We start from the raw sequence: 20448 nt of genomic DNA, 5'->3' as shown, positions 1-20448 counted from the left end.
AGGCCGATTGTGCCTCTTTGTCGCTCGTTCCGCGCTCTCGCTTGCACTTCAAGCCTTAAATGGAACGCCTCAGAGCGAGGTAACGCCGCATGAGTCATGTTTTTTCGTGCGTGCAGCGGGCTCCATCGAATTATAAGACGTTGTCACGTCAAAAATTAAAAAAAAAAAAGAACGTATAGGTTTGTAGTTTCACAGTGAAATTACCTTTTCAAAAACGATTATTTATTGTTTTGGCGATTTAATCACGTAATTCAAAGAACCTACATCATACTCTTTGAAACTGGCATAATTACCGAAATATTTACTTTTTTTACGGTTCCATACGTCGGAATGAAGAACGGAACCCTTATAGGATCACTCGTGTGCCTGTCTGTCCGCCTGGCACAGGCAATGCTCTGAATCTACTGGACCGATTAAGTTGAAATTTAGTATGAATTTCTGTAACCCAAACACGGACGCATAATGTATATAAATTAATTTTGAACAAGGGGGTCATTTTTGTGGCGGCCAATAGGAAATTAAAAGAAAAGTTTTGCAAACCGTATTGGGTGACATGTCAAATGAAAGGGCTTGTTGTAAGGGTCTCAAATATATACATTTTTTTTATAATTTCAAGATAAATAATTTTAAACTTATTTAAGAAAATAGATGAAAATTGACCATTCGCACCGTATCTCTAAAACTGTAATGCATCTAAAATTTTGAAAAAAATACAGAAAATAGTTCTTTACTTACAAATTACACAGAAATTAATAAGAAGTCTGTGATTTGAACATAACGTGGTAAAAGTTTCAACAAGATACTGTTTGAATGTATGGGAGAACACATTTTTCTTCAAATGCAATGTTAAATTGGTTCTTGCGATTAGGTTTCTCTATAATTTGAGTAGTATAGGCACTAGTAAAACTAATTCATCTGGTTTATACTTTTTACTGTTAATAAAATGGATTAACATGTGCTGTGGACTGTAAGCATATGAATTTGACTCGAATGAATACGAAGAAGTTGCGAGATTGCACCCTATTCTCCCCACTCAGGATTATCACAAACTCATTTTATACAAAAAAAGATACAGGTTATTTAATTAACTAGAATAATACGTTAATCCTTAACAGGTTCCGTACTTCCGAACACTTATACGATCACTCCCCTTGGCTGATACAGTTGGGTGGGCTTCTCCACCGATCCACGGCCTGGAAAGGGTAGACAGCCTTCGAGGAAATAGAATGATTATGGTTGATGAATTATTACTAATGGAAGGTGGGTACTTGCCCATTTATCCATTTGAGTAAATCAATTTGAACTGTGTAACAATAGCGTATTAGGAAAGAATATAGAAGCATATCTTACAAAAAGAAATGTGTACGAAGTCTATTTGTCCCAATTTATATTATTTATTGATTACTTTACTAAATTATTTGTTATTTGGATATAGTTCTTGTGTTTACTTTTTCTCGTAAATAAGAACACATCAATATGGCCGAACTGTTACAATTTCTGTTGGAATATCAGGCTTAGATTAACGATAACTTATCCATGCAGACTTTTAGTGTTTCTAAACATCATATTCTCGTTTAAACGGTTTCAATTCAACCCTCTTGTTGAAAGTCCGCCAACTAAAAATTAAAATTTCATTGGTTTAGTGTTTCCACAACTTTTTAAATGCCTGTCAGAACGAAGCCATAAACCACTAGCCGTTGTGGTTTTGACGACACCTGGTTATCCGGTACTCGACAATTCACTATCCGGTGCATCTCTAATTTGCATATCTTTTACCTACCTTCCTAATAAACACAATAACTCTCAATTCTTTCATAATTTTCCGCGCAGCAATAAACAGTAGGCTACTTCAACATCTTCCCTTGCTACATTTCTGAAGAACAAACAGAATAGCTCAAAACCCCAACGCCAAAACACGACACTGTAGTTGTCCGAAGCACTTTTCGGTAACAAAGTTACCTTCTTCAGGGACTGAAGTAAACTTAACCTAAATGAGAACTAATCCTAATTTATACTGATGGTTGTTAAGGTTCAGTGAACATGACCCGATGCCAACAAGGTAGATGTTCAATGGACCTTAACATCATCATCATAAACGTAATATGGCTTAGATACGTGGACGACATTTTCGCTATCTTCGATTTAAGTTCCAGAAGTCTTCAAGACTTTCTTGATGTTTTAAATTCACGTTTCCCTTCGGTTAAATTTACTGTAGAAATGGAAAAAGATGGCAAATTACCATTTTTAGATACGTTGGTTATAAGAAATGGGAATTCTTTAGAATTCGACATCTACAGAAAACCCACTAATACCTCTAGATATATACCCAACGACTCTAATCATTGTGTTCAACATAAAATGGCTAGTTTTAACTTCCTTGTACACAGATTACTTAGCTTCCCTCTTAGTAAAAATAGATATAATAAGGAACTCTGTACAATTAAGAAAATTGCAAAAGACAATGGTTACAATTGTAACATTATTGATAAATTAATTAATAAGATAAAATTTAGGAATTTTATTTCAAGATCTACGACTTTTCAAACAGATGCTAATAAAACCAAGTTTATTACTATGCCATACGAGCCAAGATTTACTCGCGGACTCGAGGGTATTTTTCGAAAACTTGGTTTACGGATTGCTTACAGTTCAAATGGCAACTCCATTCAAACTCTCCTTGGTAACCCTAAGGATAAAATTCCATTCTTAGAAAAGTCGGGGATATATGAAATTAGTTGTAATGACTGTAGTAAAAAATATATTGGACAAACTAGACGTTCAATCAAAACCAGATTTAAAGAACATCTAGCTCATGCTAGGTTTGGTAGAGAAGAAAAATCTAGTGTTGCCCAACATATTCTTACTGATGGACATAATATTAATATTAATAACCTTAAGTTAGTTAAAGAAGTTAGGAATAATCGTTTACTAAACAGTTTTGAAAGTTTATACATTTATAAAAATAAACAAATTGTTCTTAACAATGACAACGGTCCCATCCCTGGATCTCCGCTATTTAGTTTAGTTTAATTACGTTTATGATGATGATGTTAAGGTCCATTGAACATCTACCTTGTTGGCTTCGGGTCATGTTCACTGAACCTTAACAACTATCAGTATAAATTAGGATTAGTTCTCATTTAGGTTAAGTTTACTTCAGTCCCTGAAGAAGGTAACTTTGTTACCGAAAAGTGCTTCGGACAACTACAGTGTCGTGTTTTGGCGTTCGGGTTTTGAGCTATTCTGTTTGTTCTACAACAACCGCCAAAGTTATTCCAATCTTCATATTACATTTCTGAAGTTTCCGCATTTTTTTATATTATTACTGAATTGCTTCCCCTCTTTCTTCATCTTTTGAATTTTGTGAGCGCTGAGCGAAGTAATATACGAGGGATGTTTCCAAAGTTCTGGGAATTGTGCTATAATTAAATTACGCAGAACTTATAAACAATATTATTGGTGCCAGATAAGTCTTGACATGTTTATGCAATTATCTAGTGCAATATTGTTCAGGTTGATTTAGGTGTTCGACTGATAAAAACGCGTTTTCATAGCACTGTTTTTGTAACCATGGAAGAAGCAGCAAAAAAGAGCAATAATTTTCTTTTAGTGGAAAAAATGTGTGTAAACATCAAAAATTATTCAGCGTCTGCAACGAGTATTTGGTGAGCCTACAGAATCCAAAAGTACTGTTTATATGTGGATCAATCGTTTTAAAGCCGGTAGATGGTCACTAGAAGACGATCCACGCAGTGGGCGCTCAAGCACGCCACGAAATGAAAGAAACATTACTGTCGTCGAAGACCTACGGAAAGAGGACAGGCAAACGTCAAATTAGTGTGCTCCTAGGGATAGGTACACGACCATTTCATGACATCCTGCATGATTGTTTGGGCGTTAGCAAGGTCGCGCGCTGGGTGCCAACGCTGTTGGGACCAGAACAGAAACTCAATAAGTCACTTGTCGTCAACTGTTAGCCCGTTATGGTGATGAATTTTGGCAATGAATAATAACTACCGACAAAACGTGGATTCCTTATTTTAATCCTGAGACCAAAAGTCAATCCAAAGAATGACGCAAACCTGAAGAAGGACCTCCACCGAAAGCGCGTGCAGTTCCGTCTGTTGGAAAGGTAATGTTTAGTGTATTCTGGAATTGCGAAGGGATTATTTTTATGGATTTTTTGGTGAAAGGTAGTACAATTAACGCAGAATATTATTCGAATTTAATATCCGGACCACTGCGACAGGCACTTGTCAAAAAACGGCCTGGAAAGTTGTATAAGGATCCGTTATTGCAACAGGATAATGCAAGGCAACATACTGCAAGAAAAACGAAGAATGGTTTGAACGAGAATTGCTTCCGCATCCACCTTGTTCCTTGGATCTTACATCCAGTTTTTGTCATCTCTTCCCAGATTTGAAAAAATCCTTACGCGGTATTGAGGAGACACCAAAAAGTTCTTTGAGGGCGGCTTAAAAAAGCTAGTTTATCGTTGGGATAAATGTATTCAGTTAAATGGAGATTATGTTGAAAAATATATTCTAATATTGACGAAAATTAACAAAATAATAAAAATTATAGCTAAATTCCTAGAACTTGGAAACATATCCCTCGTACATAGAACCCGTACCCATGTCGCCGTGTGTAAACCCGTGCAGCAGACATACACTTCTAATAATCTTTTTGGAATTTCTAAATAAACCGTTGGCAAACATATGCTTTTTTTTATTACATGCCAAGTTGTTTTTATTATGTCTTTTATTGCAAATCGACGAAACCTTCCAATTTTTTAGCAAAAGGAATATTTTTATCAAAAAAAAATTAAGTATTTACGTATATTCTAAATATACTTTAATAAATTATACAAACACGTCCACAGGTAAAACCATCAAAATAAAGACAAACCAAGCAACATTCAAATAAAAAATATTGAATAGTTGTTATAAAAAAATATGTTGTGCAGTAGTCATTGTACTATCCGCTAATTTTTGTACCCACATAGTCGCTTTTGTTTACACACTTGATCATCAAATATTTATCAAAATATGATGATTTTGTCATACCGGTTTTTCCGGTACTGGTTTAAATAGTCTTGGGCTCACTCACCTGTAGGCTTAGGTACATGAGGAGCGATCGCAGAAGAGAAGGAACGAGGACAAGCCTTTCGATCTGCAAAACAATAAAATAAAATTTATTTGACTTGCACATAAGCAAATGTAAAGAGTTTTATTTACAAAACCACTCTCAAGGATAATTAATAGCATCACAATAGTGTGTGCTAACAAAAGTAAAAGTAATAACGGCATTGGACAACCAAAAAATCGAGTATCTTATTATGTAGGTAAGCAGTTAACGATGCATGGAAGCAATTAGATGAACGTTGTAGATATTTAGTTCGTGATGTGTAGTGTTGTAGTTATAAAGTAGCAATTGACACGACATTACAGAATTATTTTAATTAAAAGCTAGATTTACCTTAACAATTCAGAATTGTACGTAGTGTTCAATACATTTTTGAATTGTATTTACTTTTAAAATGATACGCGATAACGTAGTAGATGGTTATGGACTGTGGTGACTTTCAAAGAATATCTAATTATTTGCTTGAATGATAATTTCGGTAATTATTTGGAAGTATAATGAGCTGTGAAAATAAACAAAATCAAAAAAAAAATTTAGAAACGTCAATTTTTAGATTTTTTAAGGTAGAAAATATGGTAGACCCCACTTCCAGATAATTACCATAATTTCTCATGGGATGATTGATCAAGAATAAACACCAGAGGCATCTGGATATTGCACCGCTTTGCAGTATGTTTGGTAAAAATAAACTATCATCTCAAAATCTTCATAAAATAAAAAAACATGTGAAAGATTGTTCAGTTTTTAAATTATGACATCTAACTAAAGTCTAGTAGTCTTAATAAACCACTAAACAAGGGCTTTATTAACTCAAGTTGATCCAACAATTAAAAACACGTATGTTTCTTTTTTAGAGATTTCTCATACTGAAAAGAATTTCATGTAAATTTCGTTAATAATAAGTTAATGAATAAAACATGATATTGCTTGTTAATAAAAAAAGTATTTAGGGAATACCCAATGGAAAGATTTTATCAGGAATTTCCGGAACAAATTTCTTCTCCACGATTTCAAGTGAGTTATTACCTTCCTTATTTCATCCGAAACAGCATTAAGCTAACATTTTTTAATTGCTAACAACACGAAATGTTGCAATAATATGTTTGATATGTCATTGTCATCTTACAACGATTACAACCGCAAATACTGTCCATCATTGACTTTGAAACAGTAGCATGCACATTTCAGCTGTTTTCATCGTTTATCTTGGGTTTTGTTAAAATGAGTTTTATTTAAAACTAAATTCATCTTAAAATACTTAGTTTCACAACATAGTCTGAAATCTTCCTTATTGTAATATACCTTTTTTTTTAAATAACTAGACGAACTTTAATGAGATGAAACTTGTGGATTACAATTTTAGAGCATATATACAGGGTATTTCGCATGATGAGTAAACAGCGTACTTAAGGGACAATAAAATTTGTATGAAAACCAGAATCCGAAGCCAGTCTGTAAACTAGTGAGTTGACATAACAACTAAGCAGCTACATCGATGGAGAATATAAACAATGCCGGTTGTGGAACGGTTAATAATATAAATTTCAATAGCTTGCCTTTACGCTACAACACATAATAATGTTTAGACGCCCGTTATGATAAAAATTAACTAGTAACAACTTTGTTCATCGCTAATAGTAGGCAGTACGGTTTGAAGTACCTACACCTCGATATAGTATTAAAAACCAAAAGGAAGAAGAAAATAACGGTACGTAAGCATTAGCAGGGAAATTAAAATCTTCTGGCATCTGGATAAGTAATTGTAATTTTATTAAAATTGTTCGAAATTTAAACCATGCGCTGCAAGGCAGACGTCTACCAAAATTGATTGAGATACGCTCACTCAGGAAATTTAATATTTTACTAAAATAAGGTTGAGGCACCTAACTATTTGAACGGATGAAATAATAATTAGAAATTACTTCAATAAACAACAACAATCGATAATGAATTCACAATGGACACTTGTTTATTTATGACAATTTTATAGCATCATTATATTAACATCACGCAATTGTGTATGGTACGTATTGCTGACGTAATAAATATTAAAATGTAACTTTAATGTTTGTTTTAGCTATTTAGTACCATCCATAAAAAGGTTAATTAACGACTTCACAGCTGCATATTATGCATCGTTTATTTGTAGTTGAACAAATTATTTTCAAATGCAATAATACAGTCATCATCATAAGGTCGTCATTCATAAGATTGGTTAAATAAGCACCTCCACTCTTTCGTATCCTGAGCTAATCTTCGTATGTCCCTAAAACTAGAACAACTCACATCCTTAACTATTTGCGAATAATAATTTGGTCTACGGCTACCTCTACTCCTCCTAACTGGCTCTAATATGTCTCTGACTAGACCTTCATGTCTAAGAAGGTATCCTAGGTATCTCGCTTATTTCTTATTGACTTCCACAAAGTCTGTTCACCTATTCTTTCTAATACCTCTTCATTTCTAACCTTCCGTTTAGATTTCCTAGAAAAAATACTTTAAAACTGTGTAGCTGTTGTCTGCTCCTTTTTGAAAAATATACATTCAGAAGGGCTGGGATTATACCTGCTAACTTTCTCTTTGGGACTTTATGGGTTATATGCAGGCAGATCGAAACTTGAAAACAAGTGGTAATAAAAAAAGGTTCAAGGAGGAGGCAGATAATTTTTCGAAAAGAATTTCAGAAAAAGAAGTACATTTGCTTCTTTCAAGACGAGTAGGCGCTCTCGTATCGGTTTTGGTATTCAAAGAGTAGAATTTGGGAAATCTGCACATAAACTGGGTTATGTGTAGGTTAAGGTTTTATGCATTAAGTTTTTGTAAATAGTGTTGTGTTTTTGAAAATATAAAGCTTTAACGCAACAAGAGTCTTTAACTTGACCAAACTAGTCCATTGGTTCATCCTGAGCTAACGAGATGATGTCTAGCGACTTACGCACACCTTGTCTACCTACGGTATCTTTATCATTCGTCTGTAATACCACATCTCGAACGTATCTAACCTTTTCCTCCACTGCCACCGTCAATATTTCGCATTCGTACGACTGGGTAGCCTCGGGAATTCGACACTACCCAGTGGTACGAAGGCTGGGTGTCTCTTGAAGACCTCTCTTCCTGAAAACATAAAAAGCGCCGCAATCTTTTTAAAATTTCTAAATTAACCATTCATGGGCATAGAAGTGACTTCTTTTTATTGAAGGCGACTCGATCCTGCGTATCCTCTGCTTTATATTCCTGCTACTCCTTTCGTGCTGACTTATCTGTCTTCCTAGATACTTGAAATTTGCCACTTCTTCTAATTTTTCGTATTCTATTTTTATATTCGCTCTTTCCCTACTGTTTCTTCCCTTGCATACCACTATTTTTGTTTTACTTTTATTTATTTTCATATAATACTGTTATGTCAATACTGCTTGCTAGATGTTAATACTGCTATATCGTCTGCAAATCTAAGCGTACTAATCGTTTGCCCTTGCACATCTATCCCTACAGTTGTACTGTCTTTAATGATATTGATCGCGTCTTCGATGTATAGATTAAAAAGTAGCGGTGTGCATCCCTACCTGACTCCCTTCCTAATTTTTACTTTTCTACGTTGCAGTCCCATCTCTATAACTGTCTGTTGCTCTTTATACAAACTATGTATCACTCTTCTATCTTTGTAAGTCATCCCTACATTTTCAAGTATGTTTAACATCTTGTTTCATTTAAAATTATTAAAAAAGCTTTTTCTAAATCTACAAATTTTATGTACGCACTCTTTCCATTTTCTATCGTTTTCTCTATTGTTACCCGTAAAGCTAGGATGGCCTCCCGCGTTTCTCCTTTTCTTCTAAACTCAAATTGATCTTCCTCTGATAGTTCTCCCGCCCTTTTTTCCATCCTCTCTCAATTCTAGTTAAGGTTTGAAAAGTTAAGCTAACTGTTCTAAATCTCTTGCACCAATCCGCGCCTCCTTTTTAGGTATGGTTACTACCAANTAATACAATACAAACAATGCATTTTAGTTAAAATATTAATAATAAAATAATACAGTACGCATGAAAATTATGAAAAATTTAAAGATTGTGAAAGTACAGAGTTTCACACAATCCGATAATGGTCTCGCGTTAATTAGAAAAAAAACTTTTACGTATTTCCCAACAACTACATATGTCCGACCTGCAGTCAAGTGAAAAGCCGAAGGATAAAGCAGAAGCTCTTTCAGAGTTGCCAGACACCTAAGAGACATTAGCCTATACTCAATTCTATATCAAATTTAGGGAATTCATTATATCTGTCAAACATTTTAAACAACAAAAACAAAAAAACTAAAAATTAACAAGAGATTGATTTAATCAATTGAAAAATAAATTTTTAATTTATAAAATATTTTCGGACTATACACTGTGGGGAATACTAATCAGGCACAAAAAAATACCATTTCGTATAGAAACAACACAAATTAAAAGGGGTTTCAAGTAAAATCAAAAGATAAAGCACAAATCTTCTTTTATTAGTTTGAAATGTAAACGTACCGTACTTACTTGAGAAATATTTCAGTCAGAAACTTCATTCGTTTGAATTCGTTCGTTCATAATGTTTTGAACTCGTTACGATCGACTGTTAAAAAGCTCCAGCCCCGTGAACTCGAAAATTGAAATCAGGAAATTCAAATAAGTTATTAAAAAAATATGTAGGTACTTCAAACCATTTGATGTGGAGAATTGAGTATTCAGGCACATAAAAGATGAAAGAAAATGTTTGTCGATCATAACCCTTAAATTTTGCTATTTTTGGGCAAAATTTTTACATAAAATATTTCAAATATCGCTGCGCCGCTAGGGTTGCTTCATTTTCCAAAATTTGTTTGTGTATTATACTGCATTTAAGTTAAAACAGAGTATAACAACTGGGAAGTGAGGCCTAACAGTATCATGACGTCACTCGCTTTTTCCAAGGTCATGATAGACTTGAATTGTGACGTTCTTCAAAACGACGTAGAAAGCTCAAAAACAATTCTTAGACAGCAGGAATCCAACAATGCAATAAAAGAATTTTATATTCCAATCCTATAAGAACTAGTGATGAGCAAAGCAAAGCTCAGTCTACGTATCAGATTGAATGAACAAAACGAAGATTTTACACGCAAGACAAAGACTGACAACGAGACCGAGACTGAGACTGCCCCAGTCTGCATTTTATATCTTACTGTAAGAGCACATTAGAGCTTTCGTAGACTGTGGTGAGAAAGGAAACATGATCGTAGCGACTGCCTACAATTTTTATTGTTTTTGCTGGGTATACCATAGCCTATTATTTATCATTAATTTCGGAATGCAGGATTTAACAAATTAATATGTATAGGTAGTTTAGAATGTTATGAATCTTCAGATGCACCGGAGACGGGCTTTATCGCTTCATTTTGTAGATTTGGAGAATATTGATTCGGCTGTGGTTGTATTAATTCTAAAACCATACACCTCCCTATACAACCAGGGATGGACCTCAAGACAAAATGTAAAAAGTGACGGTCATGCATTTAGGAGGCTCAAATGTAGAAATTAGTGAACGAACGGAGTTTTTGTCACTAGGCAACCCAAGGCCAAAGCTCATGTCATTACCTCTAACGCTTGAAATATGCACTGCTTGGGGTTTATTCGAAATGATAAAACATTTGGTACTAAAATATTATAATAATACCTTATAATTTTCCAGTGTAGTGACTAGCTTCTCAGGATCTCTAGTGGTTGCTTTAGGAACAACCACTATTGCAAGGCCATTTACTAATGGTCCCCATATTTCGGCCACGCTATCGACAAAAGTTAATGCTGTCTTAAAAACACAATTTGCTTCTGTTTTACTGTAAGGGAATGTTTTAAACTGCCATTGAAGTCTGTTGAGTATCGTTTTATGAGGAAGGCGTACCCCTGAAAAAAAGAAATCATACTATATACAAAATATTTGTATTCAAATCGCGAATTTTTTGTTTTTTCAAAAATTATTTTTTTATTCATGAATATCTATATTTTGTTCCTTTCAAAGTAATCTCCACCAGATATTAATCACTTTTTACACCAACGTTTTTCCCAATCATCGAAGCACTTCAAAAAATACTTTTTTGTGATTCTGTTCAGCTCAATCGTAGAGTAGCGTCGTCCTTTTTTTGGTCAAAAATTCGCGCATAAGCAAAGATGTGTGAGTAGGGACGTTATCATGGTGCAAAAGTTAATTTTTGTTCTTCCACAAATCCGAGCGTTTTTGACGAATTGCTTCGAGAAAATTGCGCATAACTTGCAGGTAATATTTCTTACTGACCGTTCTACCGATCCGACGGGACTTGAACCTTGACGAAACTCTTGTACAAACTAGAGTGGGTGGATCGGCTTGCGAGTTTCGATGATTTAGGGAGCCGGACCACAGGTTCAACCATAATGGAGGGGTTCTTAAAGAGAAACCAGACTAAGACAAGTCCCAGAAAGAGAGCAGCAGCTCTTTCAGTACTCGGATCGGTATGGCACTCTGATGCACAATACTGCGATGTGAAAGGCAACGGGAGACCACCACATTATGATCCCGAGTAAAACGTTCAACTACTGAAATTAAATGATGGCGTCCTCTGGGGTAAAGCATTCCGGACGTAAACTAGTCCCCCATTCGGATGTCCGGGCGGGGACTACCTCGGGGGATGTCATCAATAAGTGCAATAGGGATAGGTGCAATGTTTCACGAGTCGGAGCGTGGAATGTTAGAACAATGAGGCAAGTAGGAAAATTAGACAATTTAAAAATAGAGATGGATAGATTAGAATTAGATATAGTAGGTATAAGTGAAGTCCGTTGGCCCGAAGTGGAGTCTTCTGGAGTGGGGACTTTAGAGTAATACATACAGGATCGGTAGAAGGTAATTCGGTGGGTAGGAATTGTAATGCGTAGGAAAGTAGGGCAGAGTGTAGAAAGTTATTTACAAAAAAGCGATAGGATAGTTATGGTTAAATTAAACTCAAAGCCGGTAAGAACGGTATTAGTGCAGGTCTACATGCCTACATCATCTTACAGTGATGAAGACGTAGAAGCAGTTTATGCAGATATAGAAGACGTGTTAAGTTTAGTGAAAGGACAGGAAAACCTAATAGTTTTAGGAGATTTCAACGCAGTAATAGGTGAAGGTAAAGTGGGTGCAATAGCAGGTTCTTTTAGATTAGGCAATAGAAATGATAGGGGAGACAGGCTGATAGAATTTTGCGATAAACATGACTTAACCGTCGCGAATACTTTATTCAACCATCACGTTAGGAGGCGCTATACGTGGAAGATGCCAGGTGATTTGGTTTCCACGCCATAACCATAAACCCATGATTCGTCACCAGTTATAACCGTTTGGAACAAATTTGGGTCGTCGCGGACGTCCAACAGCTCCTTAGCAATGTTCATCGCATTGATGATGTTTTAGGTCGAAATTGAGTAATTTTGGTACGAATTTCGCGGCAACCCGTCTCATGCCCAAATCATTGTGCAATCAAAACAAGTACCAAAAATTAACTGAACATTCAACATGGCCGAATTTGTCGTTATAAGTGAGAGACGTGAGTACCAACATAACGCGAAAAAAAAAATCGAAAATGGAATATACATAACCTGCCGAAATTCAAAATTCGCAATACTATTTGACAAATCTCGTATGTATTTGTAGTCAGCATATTGTCTGAATTCAAAAAATTCCAACTACAAAATTAGAGATGCATCCTAACTATACCTTCACATTTACTAACAATAAGAGTGTCAAGATTAATTAAAGATTATTACTAACAATGTAATTCAAAAATATTTGTTGTTAATCCGAAATTTATCCATAAGTTTCCAGAGCAAAAGATAATAATTAATGTCATGGTCAAATAGGTGTAGGTATGTAAATAATAGTTTCCACATTACCGCCATTTATGACAATGAACTTTACCTACAAACACCTTGCGGATAATAGAAATAATTTCAATACCAATCAATTATTTATCTATTTTCAATTAATTAACTAAAATACAATGTGCGTGGAGTATTAATCAATTAAACGGGAATAACAACACTTCAAGTGGATTAATTATTATTAAATGCCAAACAATAAGAGTATGTAGGTACTAGATACAAATTTTCATTGGTTACGCAATAATTTTGTATATTACATCAGAGAAGAAAGAAAAACGCATGAAGTAAAATACAAATACAAGTTAAACAAAAAATCAATAACTACTTACGTATTATTACGTATTAAAGACAGCAAGTATTCAGGGATAGATGTATAGAGATAAAAGATTAGCATGCTTAGATTTGCGGATGGTATCATGTAGCAAGGAGGAATTAGAGCTGGCTTTAAATAAAATGGAAGCGATGCAAATAAAAAAGTAAGGGATGCACAAGTAGGGTTAGAACTAATATAAAAATAATAGACGAAAAACTAGAAGAAGTCGATGATTTTCGATATTTAGAGAGTCAGATACTTGAGGGCGGAAATTTGAAAACGATTATCAAAAATGTATGTTTGAACAATCTCACAAAAATGTGAAATTTGGACGGTGGAGGAGGTATTAGAAAGACAAAAGAATAAACGGCATTGTGGAAGTCAATAAGAAATAAACAAGATAGGTTAGAAACGTATTATAAGTAGAAATAGGAGATAACAGGGGCAGAAGCACCTAGACCTAAAATAGATTATTGTTCGCAAATAGAGATTTAGGTTACTCTAGTTTCCAAGAAATGAGAATGTTGATTTGATATTTAGGAAAAATTGGAGGTACGTGTCCATCAGTCTTCAACTTGAAGACCTTACGATATTGGTAAATGGTGATAATGAAGAAATGATAATTTATTGTTCTTGAATAAATCTTCCTTTTATTTACGTATGGTTCTTAAAAGTAAACGCACAGAGGAGCACGACGAATTGATAAAGTGCAGCGCAAAAATGTGTTTATTATGATTTAAATGTGGCAACGCACGCTGAACTGCATGAAGCGCAGTGCATCAATATAAATGCGCTCTGCTCTGGAGCATTGGAATTAAGATATGTCCGCTGTGTTAGGTGATTGTCCAAATAGATAGATCATCACGTATTTTCGCGAAAAGTTTATAATAAAGTTACAAAAGTACCAAGAATTGTATGACCTTAAATACATAAATTACAGCAACGAGAGGAAAACTGACGGGAAGTAGGAGACATACAATTTTCAACAAAAGTTTATCGTTTTGCACATGTTTTACGCTGCTAAATTTGTTTTCTTTCTGCGCTCTATTCCTCTTCTAACTAAAAAAAACAATTCATAGTTCTTTATCAGCCAACTCATTAATTGCGGAATAATGAATTAGTGATGAGCAAAGCAACACCAAGACCAAGACTGTCCCAGCATGCGTTTTTCTATTTACCGACACAATAATTGTCTTAAATGCTGGAACTTTCTGTCAGGATTTTTAAAGAGAATAGTGTCGATAATTGTGAGAGCTATGAATATTTAAGAACTTACCTTTCCTCCAATGCATAAATTAACCCTTCCTCTAACGCATAAACTAACCTTTTAGCGAATAAAACAGTACAAGGTACTTGAAAGAAGTAAAAAATTCCGAAAAAAAATAGTTTGTCTCTATATTTCAACCATGTGTTATCCAGACATAACAACAAAGAACACTTACTCCGAGGACATTCTTGTAGATCCCTTTTTAAACAGTGCTAAAGTTTCTTTTTTTCTATAGTTAGTATTAAGATCTAGTAAAGCAAAATGAAAATTTCAAATACTAAAATGTTTTGTTCCAAGAAATGAATATTTTAACGTTGCTTCAAATAGTTTAACTCATAAATTCACCGAAGGCAATAATTGTTTGTTTAGCCTAGCGTATTTAGTCTTGGTCTTGTATATTCGGTCTTGGTTTTAATCTTGGTCTTGTTCGCTTCGTCTTGCACTATGAAGACACTCTTGGTCTTGCATTTTAGCAAGACCAATACTAATTTTGCTCATCACTATGATCAATGCATTTCACGTTCAGTTTTAAAAGTTTTGCCAATAATAAACAAGCTATGTACGCATAGTTAGTTCGCCGTGCTCCGTCGATTCACTGCGCTCCAGAAAAAACTTAAAAAAAAACTTTCGGGTGCTTCATTCAGCCACTAATGCTAGTGGGTGCGCAGTCCCTCCGAACTACGCCGGAAGGTACAGCGGAAGGCCCTTTTATGCCTCCTTTCAGGAATCGTGGGAATGCGTGGGTGGTGGTAGGGGTGAGAAAGATGAGACGAACGAAATGAAGCCAGAAAAGAATGAAAGATTGTTGCCTAAGTAATCCAAGAAAATCACAGAAAAACATGGACCAAGGCAGACGGATCCGGAATCGAACCGGCGTCCTCCCAAATACTAGGCTAGGGGTCGGCAACCTTTTGAGTCGGAAGAGTCGAAAATTACAATTTACAAAATATTAAAGTTTCTAAAGAGCCACAAAATTTTTTCTTGCCAAAAATAAATAGTACTCGCATTTAAATAAATTTTTTTGATAAAAAACATCTATTTATTCATAAGAAAGAATTTCTATTTATTCATAAGAAAAAATATCCATTTATTTACAACACTAAGTTGTACTTCAATAACAAACAAAGTAGAAAATTTAAACTTTACTAAACAATGTAACTTGTAGTTAGAATAAAAAAAAGAATAATAACATACATTTGAGCAAACAAATTCAATGGGAGTGTTGGCATGATTTTAGAAAGTTTGGATAAATTTGGCTCATAACTTGTGGTTTTAAGTTTCAAACACGACTCTCAATTTTCATTTTTTAGTTGGCTTCTTACTTTACTTTTAATTATATTCATGCAAGGGCTTGCTCGCAGGAATATGTCGATCCGTAAATAGTCAGCACTCCACATGCCAACTTCTTCTTTACTGTAACAATCTGGAAGACTGTTGGAATGCTGTGAAAAGCGAGTATAACTGGCTGAGAGATAGAATCAGTGCCTAATCCTCGTTAATCAATTCAGAACGATTTTTAAATGTTTCTTTTTTTTGATAAAATAAATAATACTTTCGTATGGAACTAAAGAGCCGCAGCTTCACATCCAAAGAGCCGCATGTGTCTCGCGAGACGCAGGTTGCCGTCCCCTGTACTAGGCCATACCACTCGGAGCGCTCCAGTGTGCGCTTACCTTAATGAAGCTAGTCTTTACCCGTTCTTTTAAAAAAAAAACTATTAAATAATGGTTTTATTTACCTTTAGGCACACCTGTGCTTCCAGAGGTGTACAACACAATCGCAAGATCATCTTTGACATGTTTAAGACGTAAATCATCGGTAATTGGAGAGGAAGAGAGCGTCTTTCCTTCCAAAAGGAGTTCTCGAAACGATAACTTGTGAATGTTGTCAAACTGAAGATTAGCTGCAAAGAAACAAACTCATTATTTTTTAGGCACATGAAACGTACTTAAAAATTTAAATCGATGTTTAATAGTAAGAATAAAGAGATCGCGAAAGTTTAGGATTTTGGGTTATCATCATCATCATAAGCTCATAAGTCCTAAGATTTGTTGGACACGCACTTCCACTCTTTCCTATCTTGAGCTAATCTTCGAATTTTCCCAAAATTATAACAACCCACAACCTTTACTATTTGCGAACATTAATCTAATCTAGTTCTACCTCTACTCCTCTTAACTATTGTTTCTGCCTCTAATATGTCTCTGACTAGATCTTCATACCTGAGAAGGTGTTCTACCAACCTATCTCGCCTATTTCTTATTGACTCCATAGAGTCCTCTGTTCTCCTATTCTTTCTAATATCTCTTCATTTTTAACCTTTTCTATCCACAGTATCCTCATCATTCGCCTGCAGCGACAGAAGTAAAGTAGTGTATATTCAATGCCGGAAAAGCAGTTATGGAAGATGATGATTATTTGCCGATGTCAAAAATTTACCACGAACAGTTTGGAAAGTTATTTAATCAAGGACTTGACTTCTTGAAAGATACATATGCACTAGCCGGTCTAATCCACAAAATATTTCTTCTTATCGAAAAATAATGTCTTTTATACATGTTTTTGATAATGTCTTGATGGTACATGTCTCGACTAAATATTTTAAATGCGAATAAATTCTTTATTATATATTGTACTATAAATTATATCTATGCATATACATTTATTTATATTTTATACCTGTAAATTTTAAATGCTTCGTGAATGCATTCTCTTTTTCTATTGTCTTATTCAAAATTAGATACACTCAAGCGAAAGAAGAAGAAAGAAAGCGGACTTGATAAAATAAGTTTTTCAACTTGTTTATCTTGATCGTTTGAGTATCTTGTTTTCGATGTCGTTTTGGTTTTCAAGAGACGACAAGACAAAGCAGGATAATACAGAACTAGACACGATCAACATATTCTAATACATCCGCGTTTTTAAACATTTATTTTTCTGAATATAATATTTTCTTTGTTCCCGATGTTTTTACTAAAATATTGGCAGGTAGTACGGTATTGAAGAAAACGAAGGAAAATTCCGGTACAGAAGATCAATCTCTTTTATAGTAAATATACGTACTGAAAAAAGTGACAGACTGTGCAACTGTATTCGAGTGAACAATATTATTACAATAAAAAAGAACAATAAGTGACACGTAGCAAACCAAGAATATTTGCTTCTCATCGTCAGTCAGACCTTATTAATAGCTGAACAAATTTGAATGAAACTTATTGAACAAAAAGTCATGCACTGGATAAGCACATAACCGTGATACACCTTGCCCAAGAAAAGTTCACACAGCTAAGTAATTTTAATTTATTTAGGCAGTTACTATTAATTATGACATTACAAAAATACTTTACCTTTACTTTTTTAAAATAATTTTTAGTGTCTTTTGGTGTATATTATTTAAATACCAATAAAACACTAACAATAACAAATAACAATTTAGAACAATTATGTACAACCATAACAAATGAAAATACAAGTAACAAAAAGGCACAGGGAAAATGCAACAGACATATGAGAACAAAGTGAGAAAAAGAACAAGATAATAAAACAGTAACAATAACAAAGACAACAACAAAAATGAAAACAATGTAGCGAATAACAATAGAATAATAGAAGCACTTACAAATGGTGGTAGTAGCGGTAGACGAGAGACTGTCCTGAGATATGAAATTTTTGGACTATTTATAGAACAGGGTTGTTAGTAATTTTGATGGAATGTTCTAGAAGGAAAAGTAGTGAAGACACTAGTTTATAGGAATACGTAGTATTAGACAGTACAGNAGGTAGGGCGGAAGGCCCTCTTCAGCCTGCTTTCAGGAATCGTGGGAATGGGTGGGTGGTGGTTCGGGTGAGAAAGTTGAGACGGACGAAATGAAGACAGAAGAGAATGAAAGATTATCTGTGGAATATTACTGCTTCAGCATTTGCCTTGGTGATCCAAGGAAACCACAGAAAAACCTGGACCAAGGCAGACGGACCCGGAATCGAACCGGCGTCCTCCCGAATGCTAAGCAATGGTCTAGACCTCTAGGCCATGCCGCTCGGTTCTCTCTTGGTATATGAAATTTGGGAGTATTTATAGGATAGGGTTGTTAGTAGATTTGGTAGAATGTTCTAGAAGGAAAAGTAGTGAGAGAGAGGGTGGAGACACTAGTTTATAGGAATACGCAGAATTGGATAGTACAGAATTCAAGAGAAAGCAATTAAGGGTAAAACCAGATATTAGTAAAAGAACGCATGCAGGTATGGTTGAAGTTGGATTTCCAGGTAAAAGTGATTGAAAGAACAATAGAGTTTAGATTGAAAGGAAACCAAAGTATTTAGAAGATAAGAAATTGAAAAGAATTGAAGTGAAATAATATTTGAAATGAAATATTATTTGAAATGAAATAAAATTAGAAAAAAACATTTACACACAAAAAAACAATAAGAGTTATATCGCCACAAATTCATTAAGTTAATAATGAAATACACAGAAATTATCTCACAATCTACTATTTTATCATAAATATTCATCTGTTATAGCAGAAAACGCTAGTTAATAATTGTATCAACACAATCTATAGTACGGTAGCAATTGCATTATTTTTTATTCATTAGGTGTGTCCATGCGCCTCACAAGTACCATTTATATGCCTTTGCTAACTGTTTTTTAATTGTGCTCAAAGAATTAAAAAGGTAAACTATCATTAACCTTTTTTTAACAAAGCCTTGTAAAGATAAAGGGAAAGTATGAAAATGAAAGTTGTTTTCAAATCATTTTTCAGTGAAATATGGTAATATGAGATAGAAACTATACTGATCGTAATCAAATGCATTTTTAACAATAAAATAAAGTACAAGAACATCCTGTTCATGCAAAAGATTACTTCTACTTTTTAAAAATGTCACATGTGTACGTTTGTCTTGAAAATTTGAATAATTGACGTATAATAATAATAGCAGTAACTTAATTCGAAGCGAATGCATGTAAAAAGCATCATTATACTAATAAGGGAAAGCAAACGAAATGGTTGGCTGCGCGAGGAACGACTGCGCATCAACTTCGGTATTGCCAATTGTCAAACACAAAAGGTAAACAAAATCTCCTCATCTATACGTAAATCGGACCACCGAGCCCAATTTGATAACACCCTTAGCGTCCTTCTGTAATTTACACTTTTGTCTGTGGTCTTCCTAAGGTAAATGTTTGAAGCGCGACACGAGGGGTAGAGGTAGACCCAGATTAAATTACTGTTCGCAAATCGTTAAGGATGTGGGTTGTTCTAGATTTAGGGAAATGCGAAGAGTAACGCAGTATAGGAAAGAGTGGAGGTGCGTGTCCAACCAGTTTTAGGACTGACGACCTTATGATAATGAAACATACGGTATGGTTTAAATGTGTAGTCTGTCACATAATGAGAAATTAATATTTCTTTTTTGGATTGAATGGTTTTTGAGAGACTGCAAGGTATTAGCGCCAGTAGGTATTCAGGTTAGAAATATGCTCGTTTGAAGAAATGAATTGTTTATTAACAAAAAATCGGTTGTCTGTAAAGTCGGTTTACTGACGATAGTTGAACGTGACAACGTCATAAGAAAATACTGATGGAATGGTTTCATTTTTCAAAAGAAAATTTTAATATTATTTGTTTGATAGATATTTTGTAAGGATATAGAGAAGGAGGTAAATGGAAATGTATTATTGACGCATCGCTCACTCAAGCAGGAGAGAGACAGATATCGAACGCTGCCGAACGCGGAGGCCGATTGTGCCTCTTTGTCGCTCGTTCCGCGCTCTCGCTTGCACTTCAAGCCTTAAATGGAACGCCTCAGAGCGAGGTAACGCC

The 20448-nt window shown here is 34.7% G+C and overlaps 1 protein-coding gene across 2 annotated transcripts in view; it reads right to left on the bottom strand.

Moving 5' to 3' along the window:
* LOC108741169 (mycosubtilin synthase subunit C) overlaps window positions 1–20448 on the bottom strand; it is an 87435-nt gene that overhangs the window by 27043 nt on the left and 39944 nt on the right. The window contains exons 4-6 of one of the 2 annotated variants that reach the window (XM_025977713.1): window positions 16362–16526; window positions 10828–11054; window positions 5110–5172 (exon numbers count right to left, since the gene is read on the bottom strand). In XM_025977713.1, the coding sequence (XP_025833498.1) occupies window positions 5110–5172; window positions 10828–11054; window positions 16362–16526 (455 nt within the window). The remainder of the gene's footprint in view (window positions 1–5109; window positions 5173–10827; window positions 11055–16361; window positions 16527–20448) is intronic. The other variant, XM_025977714.1, reaches the window with a different exon arrangement.

The sequence above is a fragment of the Agrilus planipennis genome, unplaced genomic scaffold (assembly GCF_000699045.2).
Source record: "Agrilus planipennis isolate EAB-ADULT unplaced genomic scaffold, Apla_2.0 scaffold94, whole genome shotgun sequence".
Lineage (NCBI taxonomy): Eukaryota > Metazoa > Arthropoda > Insecta > Coleoptera > Buprestidae > Agrilus > Agrilus planipennis.
The sequence above is the reverse complement of the archived record's forward strand: the minus strand, read 5'-3'. Positions and strand labels throughout refer to the sequence as shown.